The 22364-nt window shown below is 47.1% G+C and overlaps 2 protein-coding genes across 4 annotated transcripts; one reads left to right on the top strand and one right to left on the bottom strand.

Annotated features, from left to right (window-relative positions):
- Positions 1-826: 826 nt before the first annotated feature.
- On the bottom strand, positions 827-12007 carry sgpp2 (sphingosine-1-phosphate phosphatase 2). 3 transcript variants are annotated; one of them, XM_023843866.2, is made up of 5 exons: positions 11624-12006; positions 10720-10887; positions 5540-5719; positions 2717-2806; positions 827-1971 (listed from the first exon to the last, which is right to left on the bottom strand). In XM_023843866.2, exons 1-5 carry the CDS (start codon positions 11945-11947, stop codon positions 1426-1428), a joined length of 1308 nt encoding a protein of 435 aa, XP_023699634.2. In that variant the 5' UTR covers positions 11948-12006; the 3' UTR covers positions 827-1425. The 3 variants fall into 3 exon arrangements, with proteins under 3 accessions (XP_023699634.2, XP_023699653.1, XP_023699643.2); XM_023843885.2 differs by lacking the exon at positions 11624-12006 and adding an exon at positions 11002-11596; XM_023843875.2 differs by lacking the exon at positions 2717-2806 and having other exon boundaries at positions 11624-12007.
- Positions 12008-13285: 1278 nt separating this feature from the next.
- LOC111860313 (RING finger protein 228-like) lies at positions 13286-15511 on the top strand. Its single transcript, XM_023843898.2, has one exon. It carries the CDS (start codon positions 13616-13618, stop codon positions 14357-14359), a length of 744 nt encoding a protein of 247 aa, XP_023699666.1. The 5' UTR covers positions 13286-13615; the 3' UTR covers positions 14360-15511.
- Positions 15512-22364: the final 6853 nt, after the last annotated feature.

Below are 22364 nucleotides of genomic sequence, written 5' to 3'. Positions count from 1 at the left end.
AGCTTCCTCCCCGCCGATCCGTCTGCCTGCCGGACTGACCGCCCCCATCATCGTGGCGATGACACTGGCTGTATTCTGTGACTGGGTGACAACTCATTCACCTCAAAGAGCATCTCCCTTCAAAGCGAAGAGCTTTAACGCAGGACCATAGGGGTCACTGCCGAAACCACAAAAGCAGAAATATGGCAGGAAGCATCAAGCCTGGGATTCAAGGCAGGATTAAGGACACTCTGGCCAAGGGCTCCACCCAGATTAAGGGGAGACGCCATCTGAGGGCTTCATACAGATTAAGGAGAGACGCCGCCCATGGGCTCCATTCAGATTAAGGGGAGACGCCATCTGAGGGCTTCATACAGATTAAGGAGAGACGCCGCCCATGGGCTCCATTCAGATTAAGGGGAGACGCCATCTGAGGGCTTCATACAGATTAAGGAGAGACGCCGCCCATGGGCTCCATTCAGATTAAGGGGAGACGCCATTTTAGAGGCTCATTTCGGAACAGACTCCATGTGAAATATTCTCAAATGTATTCCGGTCCTCCCTACTGCTTATGCCACTGTTGGTACTGCTACTGTTTTGGAAGAGTTAAGTGAATTTGATAACCCTCCTCCCCATGTTTGCTTCTGGGGGGGGGGGGGGGGGCACAGAGATTTACCCACCAGCTCAGTATTTGCTCTTGTTTTTGCTGAAACTAAATCTACACCGTGTAGTCCAAGGTACCACTTTTCACTTTGGTTTGCACCTTTGATGCGTGGCGAGTATCAGAGCACTATAACAGAAAGGATGACTGAGTAAATGTTTGCGCAATAAACACCAGCTGCTGAAATATGAGACAATATAAAAATATTTATTTAAAGCTTCCTCCACCATAAAAGGTGACCCTTCCAGGAAAGCTAATCGAGCACCTTAAACATACAACACGGCAGTGAAAAAGACCATAACATCTGTCTGCTTCATCAAACAGTAACACAGGAGACCACAGCGGAGCCACTGCCAGCAAAAGGCAGAATGAAACTAGAAGAATAATTGAACAAAAGCAGGTCTAACAGAAGTTGCTAGATGTACAAGTTTGAGCCGAGCTCAGAAGCAGGAAACGTCAACAGCCGAGCGCAGAGAAGGTCCCTAAACCGTTAGTCCCCAAGATGAACTCGTCCTGACGTGGCAAAGCTTTTAAGTGTCTCGGCTTTATCGGACTGGATGTGGGTAAACAAGCAAATGTTCATTTCCTCTTTTCGTTAGTCCTCAGCCTAACTGGGCAGCAGTAATCAACAGCCCTGTTCCCTGTACATACAACACATGACTGTAAATGTACATGCACGGAACACCGTACACGCGTAACGAAACACCTGGAAAGAGTCTTAACCCCATATCAGAGGAGGCTTTGTCACAAGGGTACCTGAACACACACGTTGCTGCTGATGGGCATCAAAGCAGATTCAAAGCCACGAAGAGCCTGTTCATCAAGATGGTGTTCAGAAGCCCAATGGTGATATACGTGCTGAACTTGTACGGAACCTCGATCTTCTTCTCCCTCCTGGCGTTCAGGTCATGCAGGGGAACCTTGTGCCAGGAGCATATCAGCCACAGGCTGACGGATTTCATCACGCTCCTCATCCCCACGAGGACGGCCAGGCCCAAGAGGAAACGGGCGCTGCCGCGGGCCAGGGCCAGTCCGGTTAGGGCCGGCAGGGGCAGGGGGAAGCCCCCATCGGGCTCATACGTCTGCCCCAGCTGCTTGTTCACCCAGTATCCCATGGAGCACCCTGCACTCACAGCCACAATGATGGTGGTGTCCCCCCGCGTCGTGCTGTAATGGTCCAGCTCGGGGTAGCTATAGCATAGAAAAAGCGCCAATACCAATGCCACGATGGGGGAGAGGGGGCTTGTTAGCTGCAGGTGGTCGAATGCATCCCACAGAGGATAGGTCAACATCAGAAGGGCAGCAGAAATCAGCATCCCACAGATCACATCCTGAAAGACAGAGGTGAGGAAGACAGGGTGCTCTGATCAGCATATGGACACATGGAGGCTGAAGCTACAGAAAGGGCCCTATCTGTATGAGGGACTCACATGTGTAAGGGGCCCGTGTGCATGAGCACCCCGCGTGTGTGAGGGCCCCGTGTGTGATAGGGCCCCATGTGTGTGAGGGCCCCGTGTGTGTGAGGGCCCCGTGTGTGTGAGGGCCCCGTGTGTGTGTGGGCCCCGTGTGTGATAGGGCCCCGTGTGTGTGAGGGCCCCATGTGTGATAGGGCCCCGTGTGTGTTAGGGCCCTGCGTGTATAAAGGCCCCATGTGTGTGAGGGCCCCGTGTGTGTGTGGGCCCCGCGTGTGTGAGGGCCCCGTGTGTGTGAGGGCCCCGTGTGTGATAGGGCCCCGTGTGTGATAGGGCCCCGTGTGTGTGATAGGGCCCCGTGTGTGATAGGGCCCCGCGTGTGTGAGGGCCCCGCGTGTGTGAGGGCCCCGTGTGTGATAGGGCCCCGCATGTGTGATAGGGCCCCGTGTGTGATAGGGCCCCGCATGTGTGATAGGGCCCCGTGTGTGTGAGGGCCCCGTGTGTGTTAGGGCCCCGTGTGTGATAGGGCCCCGTGTGTGTGAGGGCCCCATGTGTGTTAGGGCCCTGTGTGCCCTGCGTGTATAAAGGCCCCATGTGTGTGAGGGCTCCACCTGTGTAGAGACCCTGCATGTGAGTGAGGGATGTGGCGTGTAGGCTGACGCACCAGCGCAGAATGCATCCCAGTGTAAAGGCGGCTGAGGCCCACCAGCATGGAGAGCGTGACAGCCAGCAGGAGGCCGGCCCCAAACGGGAACTGTAGGGGGTTGAGAGGAAAAGGGGCGGGGGGGGGGTCACAGGGGCTCATCTGATATACATACAGTAGGGAATGGACACTCAGCATAGACACACAGTACAGACAGACAGATGCCAGACTTATCCCTGATCACACTGCAGACAGACATACACTGAACATATCTCACACTGGAGAAGAATGCAGGAGATCCTGCCATGATGTCACACTCCACACACAGTCAGAAAGAGAGACACTAAAAATAAATAATAATAATAAATAATAATAATAATCGTAATAATAATGTACACAGCACATTTTGAATCCCAAAGACACAGACATGCTGTCAGCGTTAGCTCCTTCCTCCCCTCCATCTGGGAACACCGCCCCCCCCCCCCCCCCACTGGCAGTACCATTCACGCAGTTTGACGTATGACTGCCTGCATTTCATCCTCTCTCCCCCACCCCCCATCCATCTTGCCTTTTCTCCCTCTGCATCTTCCCATATCTCAAAGGCAGTGCCTTAAACCTAATGCCTTCCTCCCCCCCACTGCCGAGTGGAAGTTAATGATCGGGGCCAAATCAAAAGAGGGGGAGGCGGGGGGAGCACAAAGGGGCAGGGGGGCAGGATGACCCCGCAGACAGCCCTGTGATTGACTGTCGCGCCCTTTCACCCTGAGATGCCCTGCCACTCAGAGCCGTTCAGGATGTGGAAGTGCAACTCCATGGTGCCTCCTGGTGGCTCTCCTTATAACCAGATGTGTGGGAGCTTCCTCTTGGCCCAAGATGATTACTTTCCTAAAAAAAGTTTTAAAATTTGTACAAATAAGTTTCTAACATGAGCTGTGAGGGATGGGCTGGGAACTCTCCGCACGTGATGGATGAGTGACAGTAATGGAGTGCGAGGGTCCATTTCAGGAACAAACAGCAGGAGGGGGCCAGGGGGGGCTTCTCATGGCCCCTGCTGAATGACAGCCAGGCCCTGCTTACCCCCCAGTAGGGAGTCGGGGTCTCCTGGTGGAGATGATTGCTCCCTGGTAGCTCGAGAGAGACCTCAGAGAATAGGGGTGTAGGAATGGGGCGCAGAGGCGGTGAGACAAGCCGGGCAAAGATAGGGCACAGAGGCGGTGAGACAAGCCGGGCAAAGATAGGGCACAGAGGCGGTGAGACAAGCCAGGCAAAGATAGGGCACAGAGGCGGTGAGACAAGCCGGGCAAAGATAGGGTACAGAGGCGGTGAGACAAGCCGGGCAAAGATAGGGCACAGAGGCGGTGAGACAGGCCGGGCAAAGATAGGGCACAGAGGCGGTGAGACAGGCCGGGCAAAGATAGGGTACAGAGGCGGTGAGACAAGCCAGGCAAAGATAGGGCACAGAGGCGGTGAGACAAGCCGGGCAAAGATAGGGCACAGAGGGAGGCGGTGAGACAAGCCGGGCAAAGATAGGGCACAGAGGCGGTGAGACAAGCCGGGCAAAGATAGGGCACAGAGGCGGTGAGACAAGCCGGGCAAAGATAGGGTACAGAGGCGGTTAGACAACCCGGGCAAAGATAGGGCACAGAGGCGGTGAGACAGGTCAGGTAAAGATAGGGTACAGAGGGAGGCGGTGAGACAAGCCGGGCAAAGATAGGGCACAGAGGCGGTGAGACAAGCCGGGCAAAGATAGGGCACAGAGGCGGTGAGACAAGCCGGGCAAAGATAGGGCACAGAGGCGGTGAGACAAGCCGGGCAAAGATAGGGCACAGAGGTGGTGAGACAAGCCGGGCAAAGATAGGGCACAGAGGCGGTGAGACAAGCCGGGCAAAGATAGGGTACAGAGGCGGTTAGACAACCCGGGCAAAGATAGGGCACAGAGGCGGTGAGACAGGTCAGGTAAAGATAGGGTACAGAGGGAGGCGGTGAGACAAGCCGGGCAAAGATAGGGCACAGAGGCGGTGAGACAAGCCGGGCAAAGATAGGGCACAGAGGCGGTGAGACAAGCCGGGCAAAGATAGGGCACAGAGGCGGTGAGACAAGCCGGGCAAAGATAGGGCACAGAGGTGGTGAGACAAGCCGGGCAAAGATAGGGCACAGAGGGAGGCGGTGAGACAAGCCGGGCAAAGATAGGGCACAGAGGCGGTGAGACAGGCCGGGCAAAGATAGGGCACAGAGGTGGTGAGACAAGCCGGGCAAAGATAGGGCACAGAGGCGGTGAGACAGGCCGGGCAAAGATAGGGCACAGAGGCGGTGAGACAAGCCAGGCAAAGATAGGGCACAGAGGCGGTGAGACAAGCCGGGCAAAGATAGGGCACAGAGGGAGGCGGTGAGACAAGCCGGGCAAAGATAGGGCACAGAGGCGGTGAGACAAGCCGGGCAAAGATAGGGCACAGAGGCGGTGAGACAAGCCGGGCAAAGATAGGGCACAGAGGCGGTGAGACAAGCCGGGCAAAGATAGGGTACAGAGGCGGTGAGGCAGGTCGGGTAAAGATAGGGTACAGAGGCAGTGAGACAAGCCGGGCAAAGATAGGGTACAGAGGCAGTGAGACAAGCCGGGCAAAGATAGGGCACAGAGGCGGTGAGACAAGCCGGGCAAAGATAGGGCACAGAGGCGGTGAGACAAGCCGGGCAAAGATAGGGCACAGAGGCAGTGAGACAAGCCGGGCAAAGATAGGGCACAGAGGCGGTTAGACAGGTCGGGTAAAGGCCAAAAATCCATCTGCCCACCACTGCTCACATAACCATGTGAAGGACCCTGAGCCTTGTAACTGGTGTCGCACTCACCTGCAGCCTAGTGGAGGCGCTCAGCAGAAAGGTGAAGGAAATGGAGGTGGCGGCCATGGCGTGGGTGGAGGGCATGCCGTACTCGGCGTTCACACGTGTCTCCAGCTTCACCACCGGGGGCGACAGAGGGCGTGGCATCTTCAGCTTGTCCTTCATTACTTGACCAATGTACATGACAATCTAACGGGAAGGGTGGGGGTGAGGATGAGGAAGGAAGAGGAGAAAGTAGGCATGACACTAACCACTTACCTCCCAGCACATGATTTATCTTCCTTAATTAAAGACAAATCTACACAATGAAAGATTTCCTTCGGTAATAAATACCAGGCCTCCCTTTATTCTCAATTAATGTTCAGAAAACTTTGTCATTAAGAAAAACAGGAAGAGAGAGAGCAGGGATGGAGGGACCAAGCTTGCAGGCGGCAAGTGATGAGTAAGAGATGCATGTCTGTCTGCGGCTCAGTGGGAATCGCTTCCCGGCCTCAGTCTGACGGGCCACCGTCTGTCGTGTTTAATTTATGGTACAAGAGAGAACAGGGACAGGAAGTGGCCCGGATACCCTGATCACCAGCAGGCGAGCAGCGGCAGACGCCCTGAACCACTGGGACGAGGAGGGATACGTTTAATTTGGCAGGTGTTAAAAAAGAAACCAGTTATATTATGACTAGTGTGCAAGTCTATTCTTGAATCATGGTGTAACACGGGCAAGACTGACAAGCATGTCAAAAAGAGGGGGGGGGGGGTGGGAGAAGGGAGGGAGAAAAAAGGGAGAGTGAGAGAGAAAGGGAGAGAAAAAGGGAGAGTGAGGGAGAGGTAGAGAGAGAGGGAGGGAGAGAAAAAAGGGAACGTGAGGGAGAGGTAGAGAGAGAGAGAAAAGAGGAGGGAGAGGGAGAGGTAGAAAGAGGGAAAGGAGGAGGAAGATAGACGAAAAAAGGAAAGGGAGGGTGGGAGGGAGGGTGAGATGGACAGACTTTCTGAGGCGAGCGCTGGCAACGAACCAAAACGCAGCCAGAGAATGGTGCGCCGTCAAGAGAAACACAATGTTTCCGGAACATTTTCACAGAGTCACGTGTCACACCTCACTGGCTTTGCTTATCGCCCCCAGCTGGCCTGACTGGAAATTGGCCAGAGACCCAGAGAACAGACGGGAAAGTGCAGCGGGCAGAGTGACCCGCCACAGGCCCTCTGGCCGGACCCCGCGGTAAGACGCGGTACAGGGGCCCGGCCGGCCCCCCCTGGGGTATCCCGTGCAAAGCGAGAAAGGTCAGCTGCCCGGGTCACATGACTACATGTCATTGTTTGCCAAGTTACTGCGCAATAAATCCCAAGTCACACATTTTCTTTCGGAGGGGGTGGGGGCACAGACACGCAGTTATATAGCTCCCTGCATTGGTGTTAAACAGCTGCCCATTTCCAGAACAACAGGCTGCCACTGTTTCACATGTTTACAGGGGACGCTCCCCGTCACCGGGGGTAACAGTGACGGGCCTGTGAATCCCCAGCCCCCGGCTAACTCAGGCCCCTGAACCCTGGATGGCTCTTGGAGGCCTCTGGACAGCCCTGGGCAAACTGGGGAGGAGGGGCAGGAATGCACAAATTAAAATGAAAAATACTCAATGATATTTTTTCTGTGATGAAAAAGGAACAAAAACAAAATGAAAAGGCGCCTTTTAACGATGAAAAGAATGACAAATACTTCTAAAATCATTGTTGATGAAAAATAAACAAGATGTTACAAACAGACAACTAGACAATGAGCGATGTGAAGCTCTTTGCAGATCTTCATTACACACGACATGGTACGCCAACAAATAAAGAGTATGAATACAGTGGTGCAATTTTAAAAACTTGTATGCACGCTTGTAATTGGATAAAACTAGCTTGGGAACCATCAGGAAATCATCGCTTCAGCCTTAATCCTGCTCCACCCCGGTCCGCTACATCGGCCAAGGTGATTCTGATTATGTTACACATTTGTCGTACCTCTTGTTCCTGCCCTTTTGTGATTTACTCCAGCTGCCTCTCGTTTTGCTCCCTTTTTAGTCGTTGTATGAAAGTACTCCCTAGTCCTGGCATTAACGTTGATCCTGCTTGTGGCCCATCCCGTTCATAGGGTTCCGTGCCCCAGATTTTGATTCCCCATGATCCAGGGCTGCCAACTCTCACGCATCTGGTGTGACACTCACACTTTCTGACTCTCATGCTTGCGCAAGAGATCTTACGGCAAATCTATATTGTTCCATTATAAACCTAAAATTAGCTACATCAAAAGTGTTGGGGTAGTTTGCAAACCCTACAGACTATTTACAAGGTAATAAAACTCTTACATACATGTAAATATGTGTGCATGTGTGTGCAGACTTGTCTCGAACTGAAAATCTCAGGCCGGCCAGCTGACCAAAGTTGGCAACTCTGCAGTGATCCTGTTCCTTTCTGTTTTAGTCTATTAGCTGAATAAAACCCTGTTTGTTTGCCCCACCTTCTGCGTCCCTTATTGCCTGAGAATCTGATACTTGATAACGTTTCTGAGAGAGCACTTTATTTATTTTATTGTGTTACTTTTAATAATATGAATGATAATACGCAGTATTACAAAAAGTATTTTGTCTGAGACAAAATTTTCGATTTATTTATATTTTACAGGAATGCAGCGACAACACACACCTATACACATACACATATAGTCTTGCAGATACATTTAAGACTGCGTCCACCGCAAGTCAGTTTGGGCATATCACGATATTGCAGTTATCCATCACATGTACATTACTGTATCCATACTGTATTGCAAGTTTGATTTGGGCGTTGAATCATTCTCTGCACCTGTTACACTAAGCGATACACCTATTGCATCCGCTGTCGGGCGTCTCTCCATCAGTTTACCTTATTTACTACAGACCTCGGTGTAAATGCCATCGGAGGTATCTCAATCAGACATAACTCGATGTAAGACTGTACACACACACACGTGCATACACTCAAATAACACATACACACACATACTATGGATGGTAAGATTAATTGATTCGCTGTGTGCTTAAGAAGAACCAAAGAAATCAAATCAAACAATTTGCACCATAGTGAATTGCATAGCATCATATTCTTTTGCAATAGGGAGGAATCATATCACATTGCATTAGTAGTTACTTTGTATGCATCTTTCACTTTTCGGATCATTGGCAATGCATGAAGATGTGTATCACATCGGCCTCTGTGATGGAGATGCACATTTCTGATATACATATACATACATGCACACATAAACTACTGTGGAAAAGTCTTAGGCAGTCAAACAAATTATGTTTTAGTCATTTTCACATTGCTGTAAAACTATGATATTATGTCTGGCAAGTGTTAAATTACTCATTTCAAAACCTCGGCTAAAGTCATTCTAGTAACTGCATTATCCATACAGCGTACCCATGTTCTTGTTTACATTTGCTGACCAATAGCGTATCATGTTTGGCTAATCAGTACTTCAAATTATTTAACTAGGTTAACTAATTGAGTAGGTGGTAAAATTTAGTATGGAAATACATGGAATGTCCCTGAGGAGAGGTCTGGGAACTGAAGCTGTGCTCATCTAGTCATCCAGCAGAATACCAATAACTTTCTGAAGAAAAGAAGAATTTCTTGTTATTGTTCATTTGCACATATTCCAATGTTAAATTGTGCTATTTTTTAGATAACATACGTTTACTACTCTACTACTCAGATAAATCAGTTAAATAGCTTTTCACATTTTCTTTGCCTAAGACTTTTGCACAGTAATGTATTCACACACACACACACATTTTTCTATTCACGGAACACAAGTCATCCTTTTTAAAGATACCAATTGAATGTTTTTATTCCCACCCAATGACTGCATGTGTGTCACATGACACAGCAAGGCTCCACTTTTCTGTTCACTGCCCCCCCACTGGGTCATGACAAGACCCCCCTGCCCCTGGGTGAGCCTCTTTAAATGCAAGGTACCCATAGTTAGGGGGGTGGGGTCACACAGACACTGCATGTGTCCCACTGTTTAGGGGAGCAGAAACAAACAGAGGCTGAACTGCAAGGTCCCCCAGCCCAGAGATCCAGGCCGCAGGCAGTGAGCACAGATAGCCGGCACTCTCACCTCGGCCTGCACCGCTGGTAAACACTGGCATCCATTGTGACAGTAAACAAGGGACAACATTGTCCCAGCGCTGGTCCCTGACTCCTCGCTGAAGAGCACAGGCTGTTTCTGCGGGGCACCACCGCATGGAGAGCAGCGCAGTCGCACAACAAGCACAGTCATCCTCATTTTAAGAAACTTTACAAATCCACAAAAGCCAGGCCATTTGCCTATGTACAGGCGGACGGCACCACGGAAGGTCCACTGCAGGCCCGCGAGTCCCACGCGCCTCCTGTCAGCCACGCTGCACCAGGCCGTGAACTTGGGACACCTCAGGAGGAGGGAGGGGGGGCCCCCCAAGTCACACAGGGACGTTCTAATTAGCACCTCATTAAGCAGGATCCCCCTCAGCACTGGGGATCATGGAATCTAGTAGCCTTTAAATTAAGGTGTGTGGCTCGTCCACAAGCGGGGGTCCCGGTGATGTCACACAGCCACACTACCCATCACACAACCAAACTCAACCCCCCCCCCCCCAACTCCTTAAGAGAGACACATCTGCCTGGTCTGAAAAACAAAAGGACGGTTCATATGACTGACACTCCTTCCTGTCACATGTGACTCCACTAAAGGGCCGTTTTATCCACAGCCCAAGCTCCATTCATGTGACATGATGACTCGGGCCCTTGTTGCTGTACTGTGGGATGGGCAATTTTTAGAGATAAATAAAATAAGACAGGGAACCCTGACAGAGCCTGTAATTTGCCCCTGGGGGTGACTGAAGCATGGAAGAGGAGGAAGTCGGTCATCATCCTCCGCTGGTCATTCAAGGGTAGCAAACTCAACGTCGCCTCCTCTGGACAAAGGAGTCACTGGCATCAAGACTCTCAGACACTTCAATTGCCAGATACTTCCAAAGAACGTAAGCCTACATGTTTTGTGTTTAGGTCCTTTTAGGGGGGAGGAGTCATGTTTGAGATTGCTCTGTTCCAGAACAATACCATGGGGAAGAGACCACAATTAAGTTAGCAAGTTAATTTAAGGGTTAACAGTACTGAGGTTGGGGAGTGAAACTTACCGCCCACATAGTGACCATCCGCCGGCACAGAAAGGGGTCCAGATTCCAGTGAATGCAGGGGAGAAAGGAAATGTAGAAGAGCTCATGGCCCAGCTCAGCAGACAGCAGGAAAAGGCAGTGCAGCAGGCAGCTTCCCACCTGGTACTGAGGCAGCGGGTCCCGCGAGGCCTGAAGGGGGCAGTGTAGAGCCAGGGGTCAGCTGTGATCTCGAGTAAACTAACCACACACACCCATTTCCGTAACTATGCTCAGCTGAACAGAACCAAGTCAGTGGCACGTAACTGCACTGGGGTCGTCTGGTCACTGCAGCGTGCTGAGAATGAAATAAGGCAGAATCTCGGAAGGGAACTGCAAGCTTCATGGAACAGGTGTCCCTGTGAGAAACCTCTCAGAAGACCTCCCCAGAAGACACCACCACCGGTCAGTGAGTGATGATGTCATAGCATCCTGCAGATTCTCACAGGACCCTAATAACAACAGCTCGCTTCATCATTAGGGATGGATTCCACATATTAGGCACATTAAATAAAAGTGGAAATAGCAGTGCATCAAAACGCAGAAATGTTAGGTTTCTGTAATGCTGCCTTTACCTGTCTGTCCCTATTTAGACCTTGTTTTTGTGATGTTCTGAAAGGACAACACATGAGTGCCATGTTTATAATGGTTCAAACTCAGACACTCAGCAGGAATCTCAGATGGTAGATTAGCAGCCTGACATGGCATCTCTGTCTTCTTCACAACTACACCTACAACAACTGGCGAAACAAGAAAAGCCAGCTGGAAAATACTTCGCTGAGTCTCAAGTTATTTCCTAATTCAAACTCATCTTCCCCCCACCAACACAATACACCTTAGACTTTTTCACGGAACTTTACACATTTGTAAAATGAACAGTCATACTTACAACGCCATTGTATTCACTTGTTTTGTATTTATAATTTGAATTGTTGTCATGCCGCCCTGATTTCGTCAATTCTCCATTTAGTTGCCCATTTTCACAGCGCTTTCGGATCGACGTATCCTTGCTGCCCGGCTCTGACACCGGGTATTCTCGGGTCACAAGTGGCCCTTGACACGTCGGATCCTCGTCCTCCACAGCGCACAGTCCACATAGTTTTTGAAAGGAAGCAACCAGCTCGGAGCCGTGTAGATAGTTAATAAATTTGAGCATAGCAGTATTGAATTGCCTGACTCGGGGAGGAGTCCTGCCGCATTTCACACTCCTCATTTCTCGTACTGCGCACGTTCACAGGTGCGGATGCGCGTGCACAGGTGTGCTCCGGGACAGGTGTGCGCGCGCAGACCGCCGAGGTGTCGTAAAGCCCGACGAGCAGGTTTGTTAATACAGGTTCCTGCAATAAATCCGCATTTACTTTGGACTTTGGCTTGGATTCGATTAAAGACATAACTGCAGCCATTAAATCCAATGGCAGTTTATTGTTATACTGATTCAGTTGTTCCGCAAGTTAGAACAACGGTAAGGGTCGTACGTTTTAACTGACTTAAAATAGATATGATTTCCAGCAAAGTCTCACGATGAAATCTGATCCCTGCAGGGAACATCCCAGCGACTCCCTTGGTCGAAACTGAGCGTAGGCTTAATTGTTTAACAGTAATTGCAGTGACCAGTAACATTCACATAAGGCAGTCAAAATGGCCCCAATTTACCTATACGACGTCAAGAAAAACATTTATTAGGCTGAATATAAATTGAATATATATTTTTTTGCACTTGAGCAGCAGGTATTTTGTAGAATTATGTCGACATGACCAGTGGCCTGTAACCTACTCCGAAGCGGGGTCACTGGCTTATTGGGGTAACTTGTCGGATTTAAGGTACCACAGTTTAAATGGACTTCATATTCGTTCACTTACATTTTGCCCAGACAACATTAAATCCAACAAGTTACCCCGATAAACCAGTAACCCCGCTTCGTAGTACAGGCCACTGGACCCCTCTGGATGTTAATCTTTGATCTATACATTACGCACCTTTCGGAACACTTCGCGCCTTTATTTAGATTATCTGTAGTGAAACCCAATGATAATATCACGGATGGTTTTTTTATTATTATTATATACCAAACCAAGGCGATTTTTTTGTTTATCTCTTTGCCTTTCTCATGGGCCTGCTGATTAACATCCTGTGCTAACCCCATGTAACACAATCAAAACAGGCAGAAAGGAGACACAGAATTTTATTTACGAACAATACAAATATTTACATTTTGTAAAACATTTGTTGCAAATATATTATGTTTGCGAACTCTGTTTCATTATAAAATACCTCATAAGGCCGCTAAGCGTAGACTATGGTTTTATCAGACCGACTTCTAGTAATAATAACCAGTTTAGCTGAAGGAAGAACAATCTTTGAAACGGTGTTGTTTCCGTGGAGACCCCAGCCTGACCCGATACTGCAACCATAATGCAATTAATGCCAGCCTTCGCCTTGCCATGTATTTCGGTGGCCGTGTGATTTAAAGCTCTTATCGCTTATCATTGGCTAAATCTCCCAGGCAGACTGTAAAGCGGTTTTTCCGGGGGGGGGGGGGGGGAAGCGGAGCAACAGCGGACTGGAGCGCAGCTCTTGCTCGCACCGACAGGCGGACGGAGCCGTGGCGTTTGAATCACCGGCATTACATCACCGCTTTTATTTTTTATTTATTTATTATTTTTAAAAACGGGGTCCCGTTTAACCTTTCACGGCTACAATCGAAACGCTGGATCGGTGAGGGAAACGGTCGATCGCACATTTGTGGCTAGATATCAGAGAGATTTACGGAGAACAACAATGGAATAATATGGGTGGTGGCGCATCGGCGGACGGATTGTAGACGGTCATTGCCAGGCGGCGCCGCCTTTCATGTGGAGCATGTGAACGGTGAAAGATGACATGGCAGAGGCGAGCTTGCCAGCGAACGCAGCCGAGGCGCCGGGCGCCCTGCTCTTCCCCTTCGAGGAGTACGAGTGCAAAATCTGCTACAATTACTTCGACCTTGATCGGCGAGCCCCGAAGATCCTTGAATGCCTGCACACGTTTTGCGAGGAGTGCTTGCACACCCTGCACCTTCGGGAGGACAGACCATGGCGGATCAGCTGTCCGGTGTGTCGCCACAGGACACCGGTACCGGACTACCGGATACAGAACCTGCCCAACAACACGAAAGTGACAGAAGCTTTGCCGCTTTGCATCGACTCGGACCCTTTGCCTCAGGACAGCTTGCCCCCGCAGCCCCCGCCGTTGCATCCCGCACTCGCTACCCTTCGGCGTGAGGAGGCGGCGGGGGGGGGCCCAAGCCAAGCGGTACCGTCCAGCACCGTGTCCACCGCCACCACCATCTCACAGGACTCGGTGCACTACGACAGCTGCCAGAACTGCAAGCGGGTGGCGCTGACGACGGGCTGCGTGTGCGTCATTTTCTCCTTCCTGTCCATGCTCGTTCTGCTCTTCATGGGGCTCATCTTCATACATAACCACAACAGTCCGCCCTCGCCGGCGGGTCCCATCTGCCTGTCGGTGGCCAGCATCCTGGCCATGGTGTCCGTAGTTGTCACGTGGCTGATTTGTTGGTTGAAGTACAGACCGGAGCACGAGACCGGCCGCTCCTCCGCCGGCTCCAGCAGGAGAAACGCCTGAGGGCCACCTGTGATCGTCCACATGACCACAGTGTTCAGAAAGGCCTTGAAACGTTCATTATAAAATACCTCGTAAGGCCGGAAAAGCTTTGGCTGAGTATTTTTAGGTTAGGTTTAGCCGGTGTTTTATATGCGTTTCAGTCATGCTCAGTCACTCTGCTGTATTATGTGTCTGCCTGGATCATAGTCTGCCTCATGTTAAATAATCTAAAACAACATGACAGTATGTATTTTCCTTTGTACTGTTGTAAGAAAAACGTTTCATATTTAACATATGTATATAATAAAACCGTAGCACAGACGCAGTCTGAGCTGAAAGGAGGTGGGGCAGCTGCTTAACGAAGAACATAACTATGAACATTGGAGGTCTGATATGCAGATGCACAGGCCCTCTGTGACAGCGAACGGGGTCTGCGTGTCAGTTTCGCAACCAATGTATAAACACACCGAGCTCGCTTGCTTTGTATAGGCTACATGCATAATAGAAAGTCAATTTTATGTTCTTCATTTTAAATTCCGGGCAGGACAGAGAACCCTGGTTGGCACCTTAGAGCCTTTTCTACTACTTTGAGGTTTATGTCGGACATTATTATACAATATATCGTGACACGTGTATTATATAGTAATGCCGGAGACGATAATATCGTTACTAAGCCATAGGAGATGGCGTGTGTGACTTTATAGCGTGTGTCCGTGTGGTGGTAGCCTGGAATGGTCGTGGTGGTGGCGGGGTGCATATCGATATATGTATGTTTATAAATTATATGGGAACAAATGGGTGACTGTGCTCGCAGTGAGAAGAAAATGAGACGTTCATCTTTTCCTTTATTTATTCAGACAAAAGAAATAATCGAACTTTATGGGTCTTGTACTACTAAAAGCACACACGCATGGTCGCCCAAGTTTTTGTCTCGTTTCGAACTTCCTTGAAAATCTTTAAATGAAGCCGCTTTTCATTTTCCGCGTGGTTCGTATTTACTATGAAGGAATTTTAACTGAATCTTTGTACTGGTGGGTTTCAAATGATTTATGACATATATGTGCATATATAATTGTGTTAAGGGTATAACGTGCAATTGTTTATTCCACTGTGAAGTATGTGACGTTTACATGCATAAATACATTTCAAAAATAAAAAATTATTATTATCGTATTTTCTTTTTCCCACTTACATATATGTGTAGTTTTACGCAATACCGTTTTTATTATTGGGGCAAACAAATTAAACAAGCAAATAAAAGCGATGAGCACCTCTAACAACTCAGTGTGTATACGTACCCCCTTTATTACAGAAAGAACGTTCCGCAATGCTACATACGCCCTCTAGCGGAAAGTAAATATATCGATTTTTGCAACACCAGTTCCGCTGAACTTCGCCAGACAATTCCTTAGGAAAAGTAAGCCACTGATATTAATTTCAAATAGATTTAGTCTTCCCGCTTAGTAAAAAAAGCTACTCAGTGAAAGCTTGCTACTAAGACATATTCCAAGAATTAGTTTGGTATCCCTTTAATTCTGCCTACATTTCGTTAATGTCTTCGTGGTAACATTTTAATTAACTTCTGTATTGATATATTTTCACGTTAATGCAATCTATGGCTCCGTGAGAGAACATACTCTACATTCAAACCACGGCTGAGGTTTCATTTATTCAAAACCAGTCATGTGACCTTGTGCGTGTAATTTGGAAAATCCGGAGATCGAAAAAGAATGAAAAGGAAAACACGTTCAATTGAACGCCATAGACGTTAAGAACGGGAAGTTTTCATCAGCCAGCAAAAGGGACCGTTTCCTCAGTGCAGAGCCTGTCTCCCAGCAGCTTGATGTCCCATCCCGTCGTTGTTCGGAGTTTCTCTGCTGGCCGTGTTGTCAGCTCTGGCAACCAAGAGCCTTATTTTCAACACGGTAATTATCAGGAGTGCAGGTAGCAGGGAGAGCTCTGAGAAAGGGCTGTGTAATCTGACCATTTATGACACTTCGCCCCTACAAATCCCAGGAGGCGCTCCGCTTTGCTGCTCCTCACCGGGATACTTAACCTGAATGGCTCTGGTAAAGTGTCCAGCTGTGTATACGAGGAAATGCCACAACGACTATGATCTCATAAGAAAAGGCTTCAGCCTGGCGCTGGGTCTATGATAACTCCACTGACCCTCCCATGCAGAAACTCGCGACTGAATAGCTTATTATTCCCTGTGCTGTTTACAGTTTGGGTTCAAGCATACTGCCTTCTGGACAGAAACTTGAGATTCTTACCCACCGCACCAGGGCTGTCCAAGAGGCCCTGGCTGTCCTCTTTGTGTGGGATCTCAGTGTTTTTTTGGCCGGGAGACTTTTGCGATGTGGTTGGCCTCGTGGTGCTGGTAGGAGGGAGGTGGGGGCGCCACGTAGAATAAAATTTCAGTGTCAGAACCAATCCATCCTGGGTCCGACAGACAGTCCTGTGATGTTAGAACTCAAGGCGGCATGATGGCGTAAAGAAATAAGGTGGATGTACATGCGGCGGGGTAACAAGGGATGATGAAGGGAAATTACGATGGAGGACCTTCCAGTGTCCCTAAAGAACGGGCAGTGGAAGTTCTTGAACGTGTCTGTGTGTAATAGCGTTTGTCTTCAGCATCCCAGGTACCGAAGGCACAAGCTGCCCTGAGGTAAAACAATCCCCCCCCCCCCCCAACAAAATGCCTTTACATCTCTTAATCTCTTCCTTTTTAAAATAACGGCGGTCCAGTCATCATGCTCAGTGTGATTAGTTAATCTGTAACCGCCTGACGATTGCGAGTGCCCCCACTGAGGGGCGCGCAGCTGAGAAATTCACCTGAGGGCGCAGCAGCGAGGCCCGGGGACACGGCGCTGGGGTTCACTCCGGGGCCAGCGATCCAAGCCCCTCTGATAATCAGAGGAGCCTCCAGTACCAGTGTAACAAATAACTTACAGACGCAGTCAGAAACACTCCGTCTGCATTAAACTACCTCTTCAATAATTGTTCACCCTCCGCTTTGTTTTAGCTCTTCAAAGAGAACCTAGATGCCTCGTACAGGATTATGTTCTTATTCGTAATTATGCATAATTATATAATTTAAATGACATTGAATTCACCTGCCATTCTAACATTAACTTATCACTGATGGTAACAAATGAAACGTTTATAATTAGGCCTACTTGAATGCGACTAATGCGCTTATTACAAGCAGGCTTTGTGATGCCGAGATAAATTTAAATGAATGAAGCAAATTCTTCCAGTATATTAGATAATTAATTAAATTATTTAGCAAAGAAAAACATAGGATGTTGTGGCGTATATTCGGTATGATCGCAAAAGTAAGAAATGGTGTATTTGTTGGTCGTTCATGTACGAAATCGTACTCCGCTGAAAATGACATAATCGATGAGGAGAGGAACTTTGAATGGAATTTCATGAATGATAATTCGACAGTGGAAGTGCGAAAACATTTATTTTATTCATTCATTATGTCGCATAGATTTTAAGGCGAAAACATACTGAATGGTGTAAGGAATGGCGGCGCATAAAATTGACAATCATATATACTTTGTATCCACAGATCCGATCACTATCTAATAAAGGTTATATGAGAGAATCAAACACCCGATACATTATCCTAATGCTTATTTTTGAAAGTGAGGAACGCAGCTTCTATTGATATACTCCTAATCGCTTCCATTATAATAAAGTGGACAGAAATTTAGAGTTTATTTGTGGCGTTTTATAAAGTTTTATCCAATATAATCTGAAGACCACCTAACCAGCACGCTAAAATATAAATGCCTTTTAAAATTATCTCATCAAACAGGAATAACCGCATAAATCTTTCTAATAAAATGAGTCTAAAATTAACTAAATACTTTCGAGACCAGTTCAAATCTCAATTTCCTTGCTTCGATTGTCCTTCTAAACGCTGATAAATTGTCTTGCTTCAGTGCGCGGTGCAGAAGTCACTCTAAACTTTTTACAATCGATTCATGCTTCGAGCACACTGTACTTACATATACACAAATATATCAACATATCAAATGGGTGAATGCAAGTTTGTTTTTAGATAAACCGTCGTCACGGTGGGGAAACATCAATAAACGAATTCTTAATGATCCAAGGATTTACTATAGGCTGGGTAAGAATTTACCTATGAGTTCAAACGACCATTATATAATTAAAATATGTTGATGACACGCAGTAGGCATAGAAGAAGGTGAGTGTCAAGGCGTAAAAATGAGAACTAAAGAGCGCAGAATCATAGCAGCAATTCGTTATACTTAAACTAGATAAGTCGCTTTTATTTCTCTATGCGTATATTTCCATTTTTTATTTATGATGCAATTACTTGTGAATTTGTGAATTTCAACCCTACTAATGGATTTGACACGGAGATCCAATGTCACTTTCAAGATAACTGAGCGGCGTCTATTTTCTCGGTTCTTTCCTACCCTGTCCTGGTGAATCCGTCGTCCATATAACAAAACAAATATTTTTTATTCAAATTTATTTTTTAAAACTGCTTTAGATGAATAATCCTAAAATTCACACAGCGGCTGTTCTCAAAGAATATAATCATCTGGAAATACAGCAAAGTAATCTTTTAAAATGATGTAGTCACACTTTATCTCTTAACTATACCCCCATATACATTCTGCCACAGTATGTTCATTTCGCTCGTTTTAAGGTGAATGAATGTATGCGCGTACACACACACACACACACACACACACACACACACACACACACACACACACATATATATATATATATATATATATATATATATATATATATATATGAGGAATGTTTTCTGGAAAAAATGCTTGGATACATTTCAGAAACACAAAGTGAGGCGAGGATTATATCGACCCAACATCAATCGATGGAGTGCATTAAACCTGTCCTTTGTTCATTTTCATGAATTGGGCTCCACTTTAGCTCCTGCTTTTTCTGGTCACCAAGTTTCTGAGTGAAACTTCTATATCGGGCGCTTTAAAATAAGCCAAGGATGCGATGAGGCAAAGCCATCACAGGAACCCGGCGGGAGGCAAACTGTCATAAACCGGGCACTAAAAAAGAGTGCGCGCGAGATGAGCCGTCATTCGTCTATTGGATATTAGTTAACTCGTTTACTGCATTTTTTCATATGAAATAGACCCACACAAGGTCGAGATAATCGGTAAGGTAAAATAAACAAACAATAAATGGCCTGAAATCAAATATGAACCTCATTTGCATACTCATTTGCAGTTCCAGGCTGCTTATATGGGATGCGCTTTGTAAAGTTTATTTTAAGTGCTCAATGAGCTAGAATAATCTACTTCTTAGCACGTGAAAGGACCCCCGTTTCCCCTGCGTATTTTCCCTCCTGCGTCCCTTCATTGTTCTCCGGCCGAGGCAGAAAGAAAACATTTGAAGTGTCTTTTCACATGTACAATAATGTCAAATGTTAATTGAGCCCGTCGTTGACTGTGGGATACCCCCTTTTTTCTGTGTTAATAGAGGTGTGTGGTTGTACTTACACTGCCTCTTCCTGCAGGGTTTTTATCAGTAAGGTGACATTAAAGGCCTCTCGCCGTGGTTTCTCTCAGGTCGTCGCTGGTGTCGAAAGGCTGTATAAACTCTCAGCACTTCATTATTGAACGCCATTACTGGAGCTGTCATCCACAGCAGCATCCGGCAGACAGTGATCCCTTTGCCGTTTACGCGCATTAATACACACTGAGACATTTTCCATTGATTTTCTAAATGACTATATTTTGATAAGAGTATATCAGACAATTAAGTTTACATTTTCTACGTTTTTAGGCTAATTACTATGCTGATATGTTTTTAATTTTAAGTTTTCATCCAAGCATGCTAAAGTCAAAATTAATCTAAATGAAAAACAGAGGGTATTCTACGAGACGGCCTTTGTTGCGCAGCGTCAGTGCCAGTGTCTCCAGCAGCGATCGGGCTCATCTTGCCTAATCCAGTTATAGTGCACATGGGCAGGGGTGCCTTGTGAATTATCGGGGACATTAAGTGCTCCGTGAAACGCGTCCCGTACAATACAACTGTGACTATGCCAATCACTAACCAATCGCGAGCTCTCACTCCCGAGGTAAAATGGACACTTATTTATTTTAAAATATATGTTTCTTTAAAATTGGGTTTTGAACATTGAATTCAAAGCCAATTAAGCTCAATCCGGCCACAATACAATTGAAAGACGGCTCGCATTGTTACAGTATAATTTAAGAAATTATATGTCAGTAAATATAAACACATGAGTCCCGGATTAAAACCCAGAAATCTGGCTCAGTCGCGAAGATAGTTGTATGCCGTAGGCGCTGTCAGAACCCATTCTAAGACAATATACCTAGATTTTTTTTAAACCTAGGCTGATAAAAACAAAAGAAAACACTTTTGCGGTTCCTCTACTTCCTGAATGCTGTTAAGTAGCAATTAGTATTCCTATACATACACAGAAATAAAACGTATCTGCTCTCTCAATAGACTGTCACTCCAATGACGGCTTAGTATACTTCCACCATGAACCACTGAGCGACGCTCCCAGAAGCCCCGCATTTCATAGTTTCTTTCAAGTTGTGTCAATTACTTAAATGCCTAAGATTTTTGAAAAACTTATTTCCTCCGAAATCCTCAAGTAACCTTAACGTCCACGCTGGGAAAATAAGGTGAGAGAAATAAACAAAAAGAAAGAATGCTTCGAAAAAGTTCAATGTGTCATCAAAAGTGACACTTCGTGATCTATAACGGTGAATGACGCGACTGGAGAATTGCATTAGGCCCTTGGAAGAATGCGGAGGGCTGCGGTACATATCTGGGACTGGAGACAAACCTTTTGGTGGAATTCAGAGGAAAGACAGTCTTTGTTTTGTTTACCCTGAAAGGCCTATACGGGAATGATCCCCTATCCCTTTGATTGATTGGTTGTGCTGAATGACCAAGGCTGCATGACTGACGGAACCTCTTCAATGGACATTTCAGCCCAACTTTAAAGATGAGAGAGGGAGGAAGAGAGAAAGAGGATGGGTTTTTTCAGTTTTTTTTTTTGCACTAGCAATTCCTTTAATGCCGTCACGTTTCCCCTGAATTTGACAAATTATGCACCTCCCTAAAGACTCACGAACTCGCCATTTACACGAGATTCATGACAAAAAATAATGTTACAGACGGGTGGGAAAATTCGTTAAGTCCAAGTTAAGAGCCGATGCCACTGCAATTGTTCGGAGTCAGGACCTAAGTGACAAATAAAAACCCTTCACAATTGCACCTCTCGGTAGACGGCATTTACTGCACTTGTGGCGTCGTTCCCTGCTGCGGCGGTACGACCCGCAGTAAGACACTGAGCTTCTTTTATTTTAATTGGCACACTGCAATCTAAATACAAAAGTCCCACAATAAATTCTTTGGGATAGACAAACGTTCGGGATATTTTGTCTGCCGAGAGGAAGTTCGGGTTGGCGAATTGGGGGCAATAATTCCTAATCAACACAATTTAGTAGTTCGCATTTTACTTACTGTGTTACGGTGTCCACAAATCTGAACTCCGCGTGACCACGCTATCAATTTCAGAAGCACAGCTTAGACTAAGATAGCCGATTTGTTACAAAACTACCATCGCTGATGTGATTAAATGTTGATTTTTAATGGTTTCTAACACCTGCAAAGGTTTGCAAAAAAAAAAGGCGATGAAGAAAATTTGACGGATACACACGCATTTGACACACAGATCGCGCGAATTCATTGCCAGCGTTTACCAAACCATTATCAATTACGACTGAAAGACAAGGCAATAATCACTGCTGTGTACCTCACTACACACTTAGACACGGCGTCCCCGACTCCAAACCAAGTCACAAGGAAAGAAGTTTCTACTCCTGGCCAATCATAGCGCACTTTCGGGAACCGGGACATTCCTTCCGTGAGCCAATCACAGTAACCGATGAAGTGATGGAGAAAGGGGTGAAGCAAGTAATAAATGTTCCACTATAGCCCATCGCTTCAC

Source organism: Paramormyrops kingsleyae, chromosome 17 (genome assembly GCF_048594095.1).
Source record: "Paramormyrops kingsleyae isolate MSU_618 chromosome 17, PKINGS_0.4, whole genome shotgun sequence".
NCBI classification, from domain to species: domain Eukaryota; kingdom Metazoa; phylum Chordata; class Actinopteri; order Osteoglossiformes; family Mormyridae; genus Paramormyrops; species Paramormyrops kingsleyae.
This window is presented reverse-complemented; position numbering and strand designations above follow the sequence as displayed.

Bases quoted from the DNA above. Each gene is read 5' to 3' on its own strand.
- sgpp2 (XM_023843866.2), bottom strand. From the start codon at position 11,947: ATGAGGAGTGTGAAATGCGGCAGGACTCCTCCCCGAGTCAGGCAATTC. The intron at 5,720-10,719 runs GTAAGTTTCACT...CCTTCCCGTTAG, and splicing joins GGATGGTCACTATGTGGGCG to ATTGTCATGTACATTGGTCA. The intron at 2,807-5,539 runs GTGAGTGCGACA...AACCCCCTACAG, and splicing joins GCGCCTCCACTAGGCTGCAG to TTCCCGTTTGGGGCCGGCCT.
- LOC111860313 (XM_023843898.2), top strand. From the start codon at position 13,616: ATGGCAGAGGCGAGCTTGCCAGCGAACGCAGCCGAGGCGCCGGGCGCC.